Below are 14,339 nucleotides of genomic sequence, written 5' to 3' on the forward strand. Positions count from 1 at the left end.
CGCTACCGCCCGTCTCGGCGTGACGACGCTCGTGGGGACGGACGGGGCCTTGATGATGATGATGGTGCTGAGGTGGTGTATGTCTTGTGGTGCTGGATGACCGTTCTATGTGTAGTGGATCGCGCATGACTCCACATCCAGCTGTCAAGATCGTCGTCTCATTCGCTCCCCCATTTTTTAAAGCACCTGTCATCGACGTTGGCTGGACTCCAGTCGGTAGGTAGGTAGGTAGGTAGGTAGGTAGCCGTGTCTGCTCGTTTATTGTCACCCGCGGGCCGCGACGCGCTCTGTTGATGGCGATGGGGGCGCGGCGGGTAGCTTCCCCGCCTGGCTCGGCGAGGCAGGGATGAGCGGCATGTTGAAATTGATCGAGGCTGCGTGGCTCGATGTCGGGGGTCACCAGTATGGGGGATGAACGAATGAGACGACTGGCATGTTAATGCACGTGTTTATTATATGACAGCTGAAGACAGAGTGAGTAGTGGCTCTCCGAACCCAGCCGAGTTGGTTCCCACTCGCAGGAAGGCAACCAAACTCGACCATGTCGTATAAGCGAGCCGCCACAAATTAATCACCGATTTGTCTTTTTAATTAAGCCCTGAAACTGAAAGAAAACATAATGTTTAGAAGAGGAATCAGGGCTATATACACACATACATTGTATAATAAATGTTGTAGCTCTACTCTAAAACAAATGTGTCAATGTCGGGGTTCAAAATTCTAACAACATCGTGAGATCAGAAATCGTTCTTCAATTGGACAAACCGTCAAAGAAACCGTAGAAACCGCTTGTGAACATTTTCTAATAAAGGAGCCTTGGAATTTGGAATGGAATATCTCAAAATTGCGCAGTTGGCGTTCTGTCAACGTGTCGTCAGCTGTTCGTTTGACAGTCGCTCACTCTACGGTGGTTCGGACGTTGGTTGGATAACAATCTCGAACAGACTGGAAACATGATGTTGGCGATTTTCAATGCCAGGCCGAATGCGATTTGGCTCAGAATGGGGGGTGTGGGCGTGAGCGTTTGGCGAACGTTGACGAGCGGCGCGAACGAAACTTCCAAATGTTGGAACTGCGACGAACCCTCCGCTTCGAGTCTGTTTTGTCGACGATGCGATTCCCTTCAACGCCCGAACGCTCGACAAAACTTCTTTCAAATCATCGGCGTCGACGAGCACTTCCGACTAGACGAATCCGCGCTGGCGAAAAAGTTCAAAGACCTCCAAAAAGTTTTACACCCCGACAAATTCAATAACAAGTATGAACCGACTCGAATTTTCCAGAACGTACGAGAGATGTGACCGAAAATACGATGAAATTTTTTTTTACTAAACTCAAACTAAAACCAAAATAAAAGCGTGTCACGGGATAATATGTCACGGTCTTTTTAACCACACACCTCGTGTATGTGTAGTGTGATAAAGTGGATGCGCAAATTTACGATTTATGTTAAATTTCTAGGACTCGAGCGGAACAAAAAATATCTGAAGAGTATTCGTCTCTGGTCAATAAAGCCTACTCTACATTGCTTCATCCACTTTCTAGGGGTATGAACAGATTTTCAGCCTTTCAATCCGTTTGCTAAATTGCTTACTATTTCACGATGAAATTTTCGCTTTGCAGGAACGTACATATTGCAATTGAAAGGTCACGAATTACCTGAAAAGACAGACTTGGAGAGTGGTTTTTTACACGAGATCATGGAGCGAAATGAAGAAGTTGAATGTGCAGACACACCCGAAGAAATACTCAGGATCGAAAGAGAAATTAAAAGCATTCTTGTGCGATTACAGAATGAATTAAACGATGCGTTGATAACTGACGACTTTTCGGCCGCTATCAAAACACTAGTTCAAATGAAATACTACATTAGCATAGAGGACCAAATCAAAAATGTCATAAGAAGCATGAACATTGTGCGATGAAAGGTGTACATACATATAAACAAAGAATAACAACTTTTTTATTAGCCAATTTGTATTTATTTTAGGTATATCAGAATAATAAACAGTATAAATATTTTTGTTAATTTAACAAAATGAAAATGTAGGTATATCCCGCGCAATTGATGCAAATATACACACACACTCAGTTGTAAACGCAAATTAGACAAATAGTATACATACACTCATGTGTCGATTGTTATTTGTTCCGTAATCGAAAAGAAAGAAAAGAAAATTTGATCAAGCTCTTTGGTAAAACACACAACAGATTACATACACATCTCGTTTATAATATTTACTTAGATACAATAGTTCAAAATTTTAAGTGATACTTTATTTTATATAGTACATGCATATTTGAAAAAGAATACAAACACAATTAAACGTCTGCAAATACACTTTCCGAAATAATCTGATTTCTGATTTGCTATACGCGGTAAAACATCCAACAGTACACGTACGAGATGCATAATAAAATACTAAACGTATTAAAATATCATTGATTAGATTTACGCAGTATTATCACATAAAAATATAAATAAAAACATATGTAGTACATAAGAGGCCCGTAGAAACAAATATAGAGGGAAAGAACATACATATATTCCATGCTTTCTTTCATATTAAATTACATCAAATAATACTACTACTGGTAATACAAATATTGCACTTGCATAAAATAACTTTAACCTAAAAAGTAATATTAAATTTTCTGTGAAAAAAATACATGCAATATCGTGAATATCGAACTGATTTTAATTTAAAACTTGCATCGTGCAAGGAATGATAAAAGCATAAATCTGTCACAAGTTTTGGAATGCAGATAATAACAAACACGTGTCGATTTGTTAACATTATCACAGTTTCCACACCCATTCATTTGAAAATTAATATACATCTCTGAACGAAAGATAAATCTGAATATTGTTTTTAAGGTTTGATTCTTTACTTTGTAGTAATCTTAAAATACATAAAACAATACTGCTCATATGTATATACATACGTACGTATATTTAACTAGTAGATAAAAATATATTTTTAATTAATAGTAAAAGTAAATAGTAGTATTTGTAATATGTTATAAATAGATAACGAAAAGATATACAATTTGTATGCAAAGTAAATGTAATATGCACAATATGTATTGTAACAACGATATTTAGGCTACAAAGAGCAAAAATTAGTGACGCACACACATATGTACATATATTTTAATATGCATACATACATACATACATTTTAAAATCTAATATTAATAAAAACCAACAAATAAATTAACACATGTAAATATTCTTTTCTAAATTACACCCATTGTTGTTTACGATTGAAAGCATTTTTGCATACAAACGAATATTAAAAAAATTTCAACTTGCAATATGTTTATACATTTATGCATATTGAGTAATTTGAAGGCTTTGAAATGATAGTTTTTGTTGCGATGACGTTTTGAAGCTAACTTATAGTACACATTTTTTTAAAATCACTGTCTTCCCCATCGGCCAGTTCCGTCTCACTGATTACAGGTTTCCTTTCACTAACGTTGGGTAAATATGGTTCATAGTCGAGACCCACGCGCTCGTAAAAAAGCATATACGCTGAACTGGGGTCGATCGACGGATTGATGCTGCCAGCGGGACCGGGTTCGTCGGCCGCCTTCAGTGGTGGTGTCAACTCTTTACACGAGCTATCATTGTAACAATACCAAGCTCCGCTAGGATTTTGAGCGTACGAAACGTAATGACCTCCGTTCATCATACCCGAATGACTCTGAAAATATTCAAAAGAAAGTGACACCCATGATTAGTGTGCCAGAAATCATATCGTAAGAATAATTCGTTTCGACTTACGACAACGGCGTACAATCGGTATTTGAGATCGAACGGGTCTTGTCCAGGTTTCAATTTGTGTTGATGGTAATCGACGAAATTATCGTCCAAGACGGGGGTTTTCGTCAGGCTCGTTGATTCTAACCTTTCGCGATTCGATACGAATAAGCTGCTCTTGCGTCTCTCGGCGCCGAAATTTGTACAATGTATTGAGCTGTTTTCATCCTCTTGCTGTGCAGTTTCGCACTGTACGTCACGTGGAAGGGGTTCGGTCAACGAGTCGTCGTCGAAAATTTCATCATCGGCAGCGTCGATTGTATTCAATACGCTCCTCGATTTGAAATTCCTCAATTCCGCATGCCTGAGAATGGTTTCTTGCGGTATCGATGCCAAAAACGCAGTTGGGTCGAAGTTCTTGTATGGAAAATCTACTACTTTTTGCGACTTTATCCACTTGTTATTAACATATTGGAATCGTTTCAGATGAATGATCTGCAAACAGAATGTCGTACGACAATAATAATAAAAGTACATATAAGTATGCAATTAGTAATGGTGAATGGCGTACTAAAATAGGTGGAAGTCGCCATATTTGCAATTTCTTGGTAGCCGGCTGACTGGTGCGACACGAAGCACAACTATAACGCTGCTCCAGCTGCTCCTCCGATGTGAAGGCATTCAGACAGTGTTGCAATTGAACGGCGGCCGCGTGAGCTCTGCGACTCTCCGCTACCGACGAATGCTCTACCCAAAGCTAAACAAACCAAAATGTCAAATTTCATACCTCTCTAAAACTGCATCACAACTGAGTTTTTTGTACCTTTTCTCTTGTACTCTGATATCTAAGATGCAGAGCCGTCGGGTCCCAGTCTATCGCAATATAAATACTATCGATGGGAGTGTATTCAGCATCGGCGGAATGTCTCGCGTTTATTTTCAGATCCTTGAAATCTAAACATTTTAACTGCGAATCGAACGGAGAATCGCATTCGTCATTCACAGTCAGACCAGACCTCTTCTTCAGCCTCGGGCTCGAGTTGGGCGATGTATACGCACTGCCCGTCGCCGCGTATACCTGTCGAAGAGCTTCTCCATTTTTGAGATACGGCGACGGTTCTGAAACGAACGATTACGAATTTTTTAAATGTCAACACGCAAAATAATACACATGCATATGTACACGTATCAGACCTGTCGCTTGAGATACATTGCATATAAAGGGGTCATCACTACACGGTATTGTACACCCGCGGCAAAATCTTGTCCACGGACATATGGCACATCTAATTCCACCGCTGCTCACTATTCGTAGGGTGAAAGGAAAACTGTATCCCAAGCTGTCGTCACTATACGTAAAAAATTTAAATTAAAGATTACATACATCTCAAGTTTAATAATAATTACACACGTGCATGTGTATTATATTACCAATCGGTGGCATGATTAGACTGATCTGGAGGTGTAATCGGTGGAACACTCAAGAGTCTAGTGACTTGTATCCAGACGGTTGTATACAATTCTTTACTAGTACAACCTTCTCGAATCGGTACCAATAACGGCAATCCGAAAAGTTCCGATTTGTTTTTATGCTGTGAAAGGAAATAAGTGTCTTGTCTGGTCTGTTTCCTATGAATGGCAAATAAATAGCAGGGTTTCATGTTATCTTCGTTGCCGCCTTCTTTCGTCGGTTGACGTTCGTGATGCACATCTTTTTTAGGACTGTTGGTGTGGTGCAGTTGCAGCTTAAGACTGGGCGTCGGAGAACCTTTTGCGCTCATTTTCATACTCGGGTGGCTCTGTTTTTGACTAGAAATTTTGGCAGACTTTTCACTTTCCTCGTAGTCTCCTTTGTTGTCGGCGATTTCGTTTAAATTATTAATCCTATCAGTATCGTTAATTTGAAGTCCGGTCTCTTTTTTCATTAGGCAATTGTCAGAGACGGAACTGTTATTACTATATTCGCTCGATGACGACAGTCGCTGTAACGTTACAAAAATTTAAATAAATTACATGTTCGAATTTCAGACCAAATCTTAAAAATTCACTACAGCAGTATTTAAAATAAATTCAATCACATTTTAAATAAATTATTAATCCACCACCAATTAATGTACATGTGTAATTCTTTTTAGACAGTTCAAATATGAAACAACCACATACGTACATATATGTATGTACGTATATAATTCATATCTATACAGTGGAAAACCAAAATATTATACTCGATCAGATAAATAGCCAAAACCAAATTATATAATATATTTACAGTCGATATTCAACCTCAAACCAAATATTAAAAATACTATATGTAGTAAAATATGCAAATATTAATTGTGTCATGCGAAAATTAAATAAAAATATGCGTATGTATGTATATCATATTTACTTCAGAGTCTTATGTGTGTCAGATTAAGTTTGAATTGGTGTAATTAATATACCTTGAAGCATAAAATAGCAGGCATGCACAAGGAAGAAGTAAGGGGCCGTCTTACCTCAGCGTAACTCGATGGATCTGTTTCTACGCGTCCACTTCCGACATCTAAAAATAATAATCCGTAACTTGTGTACGCAAATAAATGCAAATAAAATGTGTACGTGTCTTTCGAGTGAAATACCTTTTACATCGTTGGACATATTTGAAGACGACATGTGAGTGTAGGAAAAATAAGGTGGGAGCTGATATGCGAATAAATTTAGAGTGGCAGAGTTGAGACGAAGTCGAGCTCTCAAAGATGGAAATCTAGACGGTATTGGACCGTTTATTTCTGCGAGCAACAATTGTTTCGCATCCACGCCGCAAAGTTTCGACAGTGCAATTTGAAGATCAGAATATCTTCCTTCTGAATTTAAACGTATACCATATTTGGCGGGCACCGAACCGTCCAGTAATATAACTAAAAACAATGCCAATTCAATAGAATTTCATTAATATTTTACACGTCGTACGATCTCCATCGTACGATGATGCAACGTACCCAATATTTCAACTAGAATGTAGCTTTCCATCGGCAAGGGCAAGCTGAGCATATTGAATGGGTCAAAGCGTACCGATTCGTGTTTACAGTTGGAACACGTAACCTTGGATTTGAGCTGGCCATAGAAAAGCTCAGTTATAACCGATTGATTTCTGATGGTGTGTTGTTCCCAAGCTTCTTGAGCTACTATCTGTAATATTATAAATTCGAATTAAAGGCAAGCAAAGCGATGCGAGCATCTTTGATTAGGCAAATGATTGACTTTGATTAACCTGATCTGGTCGTCCATCGGAATCGCGCAACTCTGTATAAATTCGCGTGTACACCCGATTTAAATCCTCGTGCAACGCATCCAGCAGCCACGCGAGCAGTTCTTGTGAATCGTGCTGGCCGCCTCCGCTGAAGCGATCCGCGTGTTGCCAAATGCACCAACGTACCCTGAGAGGTGCTACCGATCTAACGCCTCCACTCCATACCTATTCGGCAGCAAAATTTTAAATGCCGGCAATTCAATTCAATCCAACAATAGCAAATTCAATAGCAATACCTCTTTGCAAAGTTCTCCGTATCTTTGAGCGAGAGCGCCACTGGTGCCCAGCGGGTTCTTCATATTTAATTCGAACAAATGCATCCCTCTAGTGAAATAGCAAGTGAGGGGGCCAGTATTCCACACCTAAAGACCAAACCAATTTCAAAAGACCACCTAATTTATTTGCATTTCCTTTCAAATACAGCACGCCACTTACCGCTTGCAAAGCTGCATTCATAAAACAGGTGTTTCCTAAATTTTGTAGACCCGTTGCTCCGGGTGGATGTGGAATAGTTCCAGGTGTAAAACCAGTTTGAACGATACGTTTTCCTCCGATAGACAGTGCCGTTTTGCTAAAATTACATACATGCATACATATGTCATATAAATTTAATTTGATTGACGATTGGGAATTCAAATTACCCGAGTGCTCCCATTTCCTCGGGCCACGTGAGATCTTTGTTTCGAACTTCGATTAGCAATCTCTGACCATCCACAACACCCAGTTGAGCGAGAGTTATGATCTCTTCTTCCAAAAGACTGAGTGAATTTCCATCTTCTGACGTCGTATTTGTAATATCTTCGATGAGCCAAAGACGAACATCTTCACGCGACAGACCCAATTGATTGCATATGAATTCACAAACCTACGTACGTACGTACGTACATACATATGTATAGTAATTAAATATTTTATTTTTTTAACTCTGAGTGAAAATAATTAAAAATAACCTGTTTAACAGTAGCGAGTCGAGAAAAGGCAGCTGTGTAGGCGAGATAGCGATGGGGAACACTGGGTGGTGTCGGTTGATATGAAGCGGCTCCGACTGTCGATAAAGCTGCTGCTCCATAGCCCCCGACCATTCCTGACCAGGATGATGTGTTGGGAGCTAATAAAATATTATTTGTAATTTATGTACATATGTATGTATGTATGTACGTGAAATTCCAACAATGTACATATGTGTGACAATTTAATCTAGCCAGTACCGATGCACAAAAGTGGTAGATACATACATGTACATGTACATATATTTTAAAAGGTAAATGGATTATTTCGCACATTGCGATCGCGCACACGACAATCTTTGCAACGAATACGAGATATGTATCTGGCACTAGAGTTCTCGTTATTAGCATGATAGTTCGCGTGGGTAACTCTCGGTGGAGTTTTTAGTGATACTTTGTGCAGAATAATCTCCAAACTCTTTAAAAAATATATTCCAGGAAGTAAATCGTCACATCTCGTAGATATTTGTATGTACATAAAAGAAAAGGGAAAACAAAGCGAACCATGATGCTGAGTCGACGGCATATGTCTCATAAGTCTCAAATTTCTCGGATACAGTTCCAGTTCTACACCCGACTTTGGCGGTTGAATGACCTGTGGGTTTTAAACGAGAGCACATTTATTAGATTTCCACTGGCTTGACTGGTATAGGTATGGCTTCATGCACTCAAAGACACATCTGTAATTTAACCTGTCTAGGTAAGGGTTGGGGTCCGCCATACCATTGCGCTAGAGCTTTCCAAAGAGAATCTGGCACTAACTCGAAATCTCGGTGTTGAGATAGAGTCAAGTCTTTTTTCAAATGTCCACCCTCTCCGGTCAGAGTGCGTACCTTTAAATTGACGAAAACACATACATTTGTTTATTTTTAATACACACATACATACATATGTTGCTTTTGTTGTAAGAAACGACGCATACATTGTATGGATTGGGTGCAATTAGGGTCGAATTGTCTATGGGACCTGGACGTGCACTTTGAGAGCCACTATTACTGGAAATGCCACTGCTACTGCTGCCGCTACCCAGAGAACCAGTTTCTGCACGACCCAGAAGATCTCCCATATATTCTGTATGAAATATATGCAATATGTATAATTCTAATCTTAAATCTTAATAAGAAAAGAAGAAAAAACGTTGGTAATCGTGAAATTACCAGAATTATTGAAATTCTCATCACACACAATGGCTTCGTCTACATTGGGATGGAGTGGACTGCGAAGAGCCGAACGTCCACATATAAAACAGGAATCAACTTTATCCGATCCATTGGTGTTACCGCCAGTATAGACCAACCAAGAGGCCCACCATTCGGCAGAAATTAAATACCAGAATTGTCCCACCGAATATCCGCGGCGCACTTCACGAGACAGCCAACCCAACACTGCAACGAATAATATATGTAATCAAGTACAATATGTACATACTTGCAGTTTAAGGCGTGCCACATGGTATAAAACTAACCTATCTCTTGCTCTTGGTGCTTACATTGAGGTCTCAATCCTAAAACAATATGGCAAACTTGAAAAATGAGTTGTAGAAATGGTGCGATCAACGAATTCCCTTTGTTGACGTGCCAAATTAAAAAGTTCTCTTGTGACAGTCCCCATACTTTTTTATCCCCATACGATTCTATCGAAGACATTTCGCTTTCGTTTCTGTCCAAAGATGAATCTGCGCTCGGAATTATTTCGCACATGTTGCTATTTTGAATCTCAAAATTGTTGTTGCTCTGATCGACGGCGTCTTTCACGTTCACGTTGGAAACATCCGCAAGCGAGCCGTTACTGCACTTGAATAGAGATTCTTTAGATCGTTTCTTCACGAAATTAACGCTATTTTCTGAAGTCAACATATCTTTGAGCGAATCGAGGATAGCGTCGACCTGAAAAGCTTTGTTCTCATCGAGAGACGACGCGCTGGCATTTTCCGACTCGTTGGCTACAAAACACAGCGTGTTTATCATATGTAACAATTCCACTTGATTTAATATTCCATCTCGGTCGGCGTCGAAAATTTTGAAACAAACTGAAAATTTCATATAAAAATTAGCACGTTAAAATGTAAAATCGCATAAGAAAAAATTCGATAAAACCTTCATACATTTGACACGCTCGCTTATGGGACCCCTACACGCAGCGCTCAATCCGCAACAAAGTTCTTTGAAATCGACGTGACCGTCTCGGTTTTCGTCCAACGCTAATAAGAGACCTCGTAGAGCGGCTCGAGGTATCGGTGGAGACAGCAAAGGTCCGAGACACGCCGAGTCTAACTGACCGCTCGAACTAGTACCCAACAATTTCCAAAAGTACTTTTCGAGCGAACAGATATCCTGAAAAAGATCGAGTAAAATTGTAACAAGGTTCAGCGCACTGCTTGGGTAAACTCGTTTCGAGTAAATGCTTACCCTCTCCTCTAAATGAGTGACACCGGCTAGACTTTGATAAAACGTCGGCGTTTCGAGATCGGACGTCAGGTTGACGCTGGGTTCGACGAGCAACCAGTTGGAAAACACTGTGGCGCTTTTTCTCATCAAGAGCCAAGATCTGAACGTTTCGAAATTTATCTTGTCTCCCTGTCCGCCGAACAGAGTCGTAACGGGCACGTGAAGATCGATATCGTTCCGCTGCGACCTCACAGAAATCAGGGAAGATCTTTCGAGAGTCAGCGCTTCGACAAATTCCGATTTTAAGATGTAAGTTCCCGCATCGTTGCAGTACAGCGTCCACAAGAACCTTCGATAAATAAGTAAACACAACACAATGTTATTTTTACATAAAACAAAAGTAACACTAAATAAATACTTTTATTTTATTATAACGTAAAATAAATACGAAAATATCATTTTCAGCATACAAGAGTAACATATTAAAATGAGAGCAAATATTACGTAGAGATTATAATGGAGTCTCGTTTCGTGAAATTCTAGAAGAGATAAGATAACAATTTGCTTAGATAGGCGCGTTATTTTAATATTTATAATTGTTCAACGGGATTTTATTCAAGACGCATTCAAATTACACGAGAATCGACAATATTATGAGAAAAAAATAAATAAATGACTGACTGACTCCATTGGGCGATAGCATTTTTCGTTAATATGTATAGACAAAGGGAAAGTACGAAAACGAGAATAAAGGAATGCAAAACGACAGACCTGATTCTCTCGTCCTGCGTGCCTTTGGTGAGCAGCACGAGTCCGCAGAGCAGTTCTCGGAAGGGGAGGCCTCGGCGAGAGCCCCCGCAGGCCGTGAATAGTCGTTCAGCCAAGGCGAGGGGCGCCGCCCCCGCCAACACGTGATTGCCGAAGGCGGAGGCCGAGAGCGAGACTGCGCCCCCGGAGCCTCCGCCACTCGCCCTTCGAAACGCCTCTCGCAGTCGCCGCACTTCCGCATCGGAAACTGAAAAGAGTACACCGACATGTAGTACAGGTGATGGGTGATGGGTGGTAGGTGGTAGGTGGTAGGTGGTGAGTGGTAGGTGACAGGTGACAGGTGACAGGTGACAGGTGACAGGTGAGTGGAGTGGAGAGCATCTACCTCTGCGCAGAGCATCTTCGTAGGAGAGAAAGCCGGGCCGCGACTCTCGCCCGCCCATCGCCACCCATCAGAGGAAACCCAAACGCGAAGAAGAAAGAAAGAAAGAAATGGACGAGTTCTCGTTCGCTGTCACAACACTCCGCCTCCCCTCCCGCACGTCACAATTCATTCGACGACTCGTCGCTTTGTTCGCTCACTTTGCCCACTTTGCCAGCTTTGCCAACTTTGCCAAATTTGCCCATTTTGCCCACTTTGTCCGCTTCGCTCTCGAACCGCTCTCTTCGTTTCCATGATCGTTGCGCACTTGTATTCAATCTAAGGTGACCATTTATTTTTAGATGTAAAACCAGGACAAAAAAAAAATATTTCTAAAAAACAACATTCTTCGAATCAATTTTAAATCATTTACCGTTTGAGTTAGTACTTTGAGATAAAATTAAGATAGAAAACCAATCCTTATAAACGTGGTGAAATAAAATACTGTCCTATTAAACTTCTAATATAACCCCGGAAAAAATATATATTTTTGGGTTCGGTAATTATTCCACAAAAAGCGATCTCGCACAAGTTAGTAAATTCTCGGAAAATCTGGCACCCAAAACTCCATCAATCGAAAGCTACCCACTCGAAATATTGTACTAATGAGAACTCGAGTGCCAGATATTCCGTATTCGCGATTTTTGTTGCAGCGATTGACGTGCGCACGATCGCAATTTGCGCAATAATCCGTTTACCACATTTTTGATTTGTAAAATTTGCTAGATAGTTAATCATAAGTATTTAAAAAAAATAAAAATCATAATCAATAAGAAAAACATCTGAATATTGATTCCAATACTCACTTTTAGCACAGCAATACTAGATTTTGAGTTATAGACTACAAAAAATCTCATAAACGAAAGCAAACCAACAAAAATCATTGCAATATTCAAATTAAGTAAAGATTGATTTAACTCCGCTCTGGTAATTTAAAAACGTGATTTTTTGTTGCACAGTGCTATTAAAAACGAACAAAAAAATCATGGACGTACATTTATGAAAAAATGATTTCATTTTGTTAAATGCCCTTATAAAATTCTACACGAGACTGGTTAAGATGTATCATTGGACCACGTATGTATCGTTAATTGAACAAAAAAGTCTTTCGGCAAGTGCAATAAACGGAAACAGTGTTCAATTAATTTTCAAATATTTTTGTAGGAGATATCATTTTACTGGAGAATTTGTATATTTTAATCCATGTATTAGATACTATTGGTTAAGAAAGTGTAATATGTATATCTCACGACTTAGCAAGCCAGATACCCAAAAAACCAGTACTGTACTGGTGAAATCAGTAAGAATGCTCGGCGATACAAAATTACAAAAACCATCAAACATTAAACAAACCCAAATCATATATTTATGTGTGTGTGTAGTTTATTTATTGTATTGTGTTGTTGTTATAATCGCGTTAGCGTGATCTTTGTTGTTGTTTTTCGCCGAATGTCAATTTTTTACAGGGCTTTTATGTACAATTTTAGTGAATACACATTGGTCTGGATACCTCTCACTTCGTATCCTTGCATCTCTACATGTGCATTCGAATTCATGAGACTACTACAGACCTTTGCCTTTCAATTTCGTCACGTTGAATTTGCTGCTGTCGTTTTAAGTTTTCGTCGCGGTTATTTTTCCAGCCCACGTGAAAGGATGAAGCAAATTGTGTAGGGTAAACGGACTATTGCGCAAATTCACTCAAATATCGATCACGGAATATCTCGAGTTCTCGTTAGTACAATATTTCACGTGGATGCCTTTCGATTGATGCAGTTTTGGGTGCTGGATGTTCCGTGATCGAGATGTTAGTAACGTGGTGAGATCGCTTTTTGTGTAGGTATGCCGGTGAAAAGACGCCTGGGGCCAAATTGGCAATTCGCCGTTTCAGTGGCGCTAGTGTAGAGAGTGTTTTCGTGTGAGGAGATCGCAGTGTTGGTGTGCAGCAGCAGCCGAGATGATCGCCACTCTGTACCGCGCGGTTTTGCGAAGAACCTCGACGTTCGCGCTGGTGGCCGTCGGAGGCGCCTTCATCTTCGAGAGGACCTTCGATTTGATGGCCGACACGCTTTACGAAAACGTCAACCGAGGGGTAAGCGTCAACCAAACGCTGCGTTGCGTTGCGTTGCGTAACTGCCCACTGCCGACTGTCAAAATTCCTACAATTCAATTCAATATAATTTAATATCCTGCATTTTGGTATTCACCTGTTTATGACATCATATGTATTCATTTGATAATCCCTCCCATTGTAAATATACCTATTTACATGATGGTCAATGTGAAATCAATTGCGTATAATGTCGATTGTAGATTGTTACTATTGTATTCGTGCGACTAGTAGTACGGTCGCACTGGTCGAACAGATCAATAACGCATTCATATTGTTTTTCAGAAACTGTGGGATGACATCAAACACAAATATGAATAATAATCGGCTGAATCGCCAAAAGACGTGTCCAGTACCAACCAGCCTCCAACATCACACTCGGAACATTTTATTGTCTTCAATTTAAGTTATGTAAATTATATTAGATCAATAAACACAAATGTATAGCTCGCGCTCGTTTCATTTGTCTCATTATTTAAAAGAAAGAATTATGGTGAGCAGGGGCGGCTTGTCCATAGGAACTGTGGAACTGCAGCACCCCAACCTCCCAAATAAGAGTTTATTTCGGGATATATTTAAAATCGATCCTAA

The 14,339-nt window shown here is 39.9% G+C and overlaps 3 protein-coding genes across 3 annotated transcripts; 2 read left to right on the forward strand and 1 right to left on the reverse strand.

The window, feature by feature from the left end:
* Positions 1-848: 848 nt before the first annotated feature.
* On the forward strand, positions 849-2,689 carry Hsc20 (iron-sulfur cluster co-chaperone protein HscB-like protein, mitochondrial). Its single transcript, XM_077442382.1, has 3 exons — positions 849-1,258; positions 1,462-1,547; positions 1,624-2,689. Exons 1-3 carry the CDS (start codon positions 954-956, stop codon positions 1,923-1,925), a joined length of 693 nt encoding a protein of 230 aa, XP_077298508.1. The 5' UTR covers positions 849-953; the 3' UTR covers positions 1,926-2,689.
* Usp32 (Ubiquitin specific protease 32) lies at positions 1,969-11,749 on the reverse strand. Its single transcript, XM_077442372.1, has 23 exons — positions 11,603-11,749; positions 11,221-11,464; positions 10,471-10,798; positions 10,167-10,395; positions 9,528-10,091; positions 9,220-9,447; positions 8,985-9,133; positions 8,755-8,895; positions 8,567-8,657; positions 8,006-8,163; positions 7,697-7,920; positions 7,491-7,626; positions 7,292-7,417; positions 7,017-7,220; positions 6,745-6,934; positions 6,385-6,663; positions 6,262-6,308; positions 5,198-5,748; positions 4,961-5,115; positions 4,590-4,885; positions 4,338-4,523; positions 3,791-4,261; positions 1,969-3,710 (listed from the first exon to the last, which is right to left on the reverse strand). The coding sequence occupies exons 1-23, from the start codon at positions 11,658-11,660 to the stop codon at positions 3,396-3,398; spliced, it is 5,370 nt and encodes a 1,789-aa protein (XP_077298498.1). The 5' UTR covers positions 11,661-11,749; the 3' UTR covers positions 1,969-3,395.
* Positions 11,750-13,478: 1,729 nt separating this feature from the next.
* ox (ubiquinol-cytochrome C reductase complex subunit oxen) lies at positions 13,479-14,194 on the forward strand. The gene is made up of 2 exons (XM_077442385.1): positions 13,479-13,730; positions 14,034-14,194. The coding sequence occupies exons 1-2, from the start codon at positions 13,596-13,598 to the stop codon at positions 14,067-14,069; spliced, it is 171 nt and encodes a 56-aa protein (XP_077298511.1). The 5' UTR covers positions 13,479-13,595; the 3' UTR covers positions 14,070-14,194.
* The last annotated feature ends 145 nt before the right edge of the window (positions 14,195-14,339 follow it).

This window comes from Arctopsyche grandis, chromosome 12, assembly GCF_051622035.1.
Source record: "Arctopsyche grandis isolate Sample6627 chromosome 12, ASM5162203v2, whole genome shotgun sequence".
In the NCBI taxonomy this organism is placed as follows: domain Eukaryota; kingdom Metazoa; phylum Arthropoda; class Insecta; order Trichoptera; family Hydropsychidae; genus Arctopsyche; species Arctopsyche grandis.

Excerpts from the sequence above, each read along its gene's own strand:
- Hsc20 (XM_077442382.1), top strand. The coding sequence starts at position 954 with ATGATGTTGGCGATTTTCAATGCCAGGCCGAATGCGATTTGGCTCAGA. Across the intron at positions 1,259-1,461 it reads CCCGACAAATTCAATAACAA|GACTCGAGCGGAACAAAAAA; the intron begins GTATGAACCGAC and ends TTAAATTTCTAG. Across the intron at positions 1,548-1,623 it reads GCTTCATCCACTTTCTAGGG|GAACGTACATATTGCAATTG; the intron begins GTATGAACAGAT and ends TTCGCTTTGCAG.
- Usp32 (XM_077442372.1), bottom strand. The coding sequence starts at position 11,660 with ATGGGCGGGCGAGAGTCGCGGCCCGGCTTTCTCTCCTACGAAGATGCT. Across the intron at positions 10,396-10,470 it reads TCACTCATTTAGAGGAGAGG|GATATCTGTTCGCTCGAAAA; the intron begins GTAAGCATTTAC and ends GATCTTTTTCAG. Across the intron at positions 3,711-3,790 it reads ACCGATTGTACGCCGTTGTC|AGTCATTCGGGTATGATGAA; the intron begins GTAAGTCGAAAC and ends GAATATTTTCAG.
- ox (XM_077442385.1), top strand. The coding sequence starts at position 13,596 with ATGATCGCCACTCTGTACCGCGCGGTTTTGCGAAGAACCTCGACGTTC. Across the intron at positions 13,731-14,033 it reads ACGAAAACGTCAACCGAGGG|AAACTGTGGGATGACATCAA; the intron begins GTAAGCGTCAAC and ends ATTGTTTTTCAG.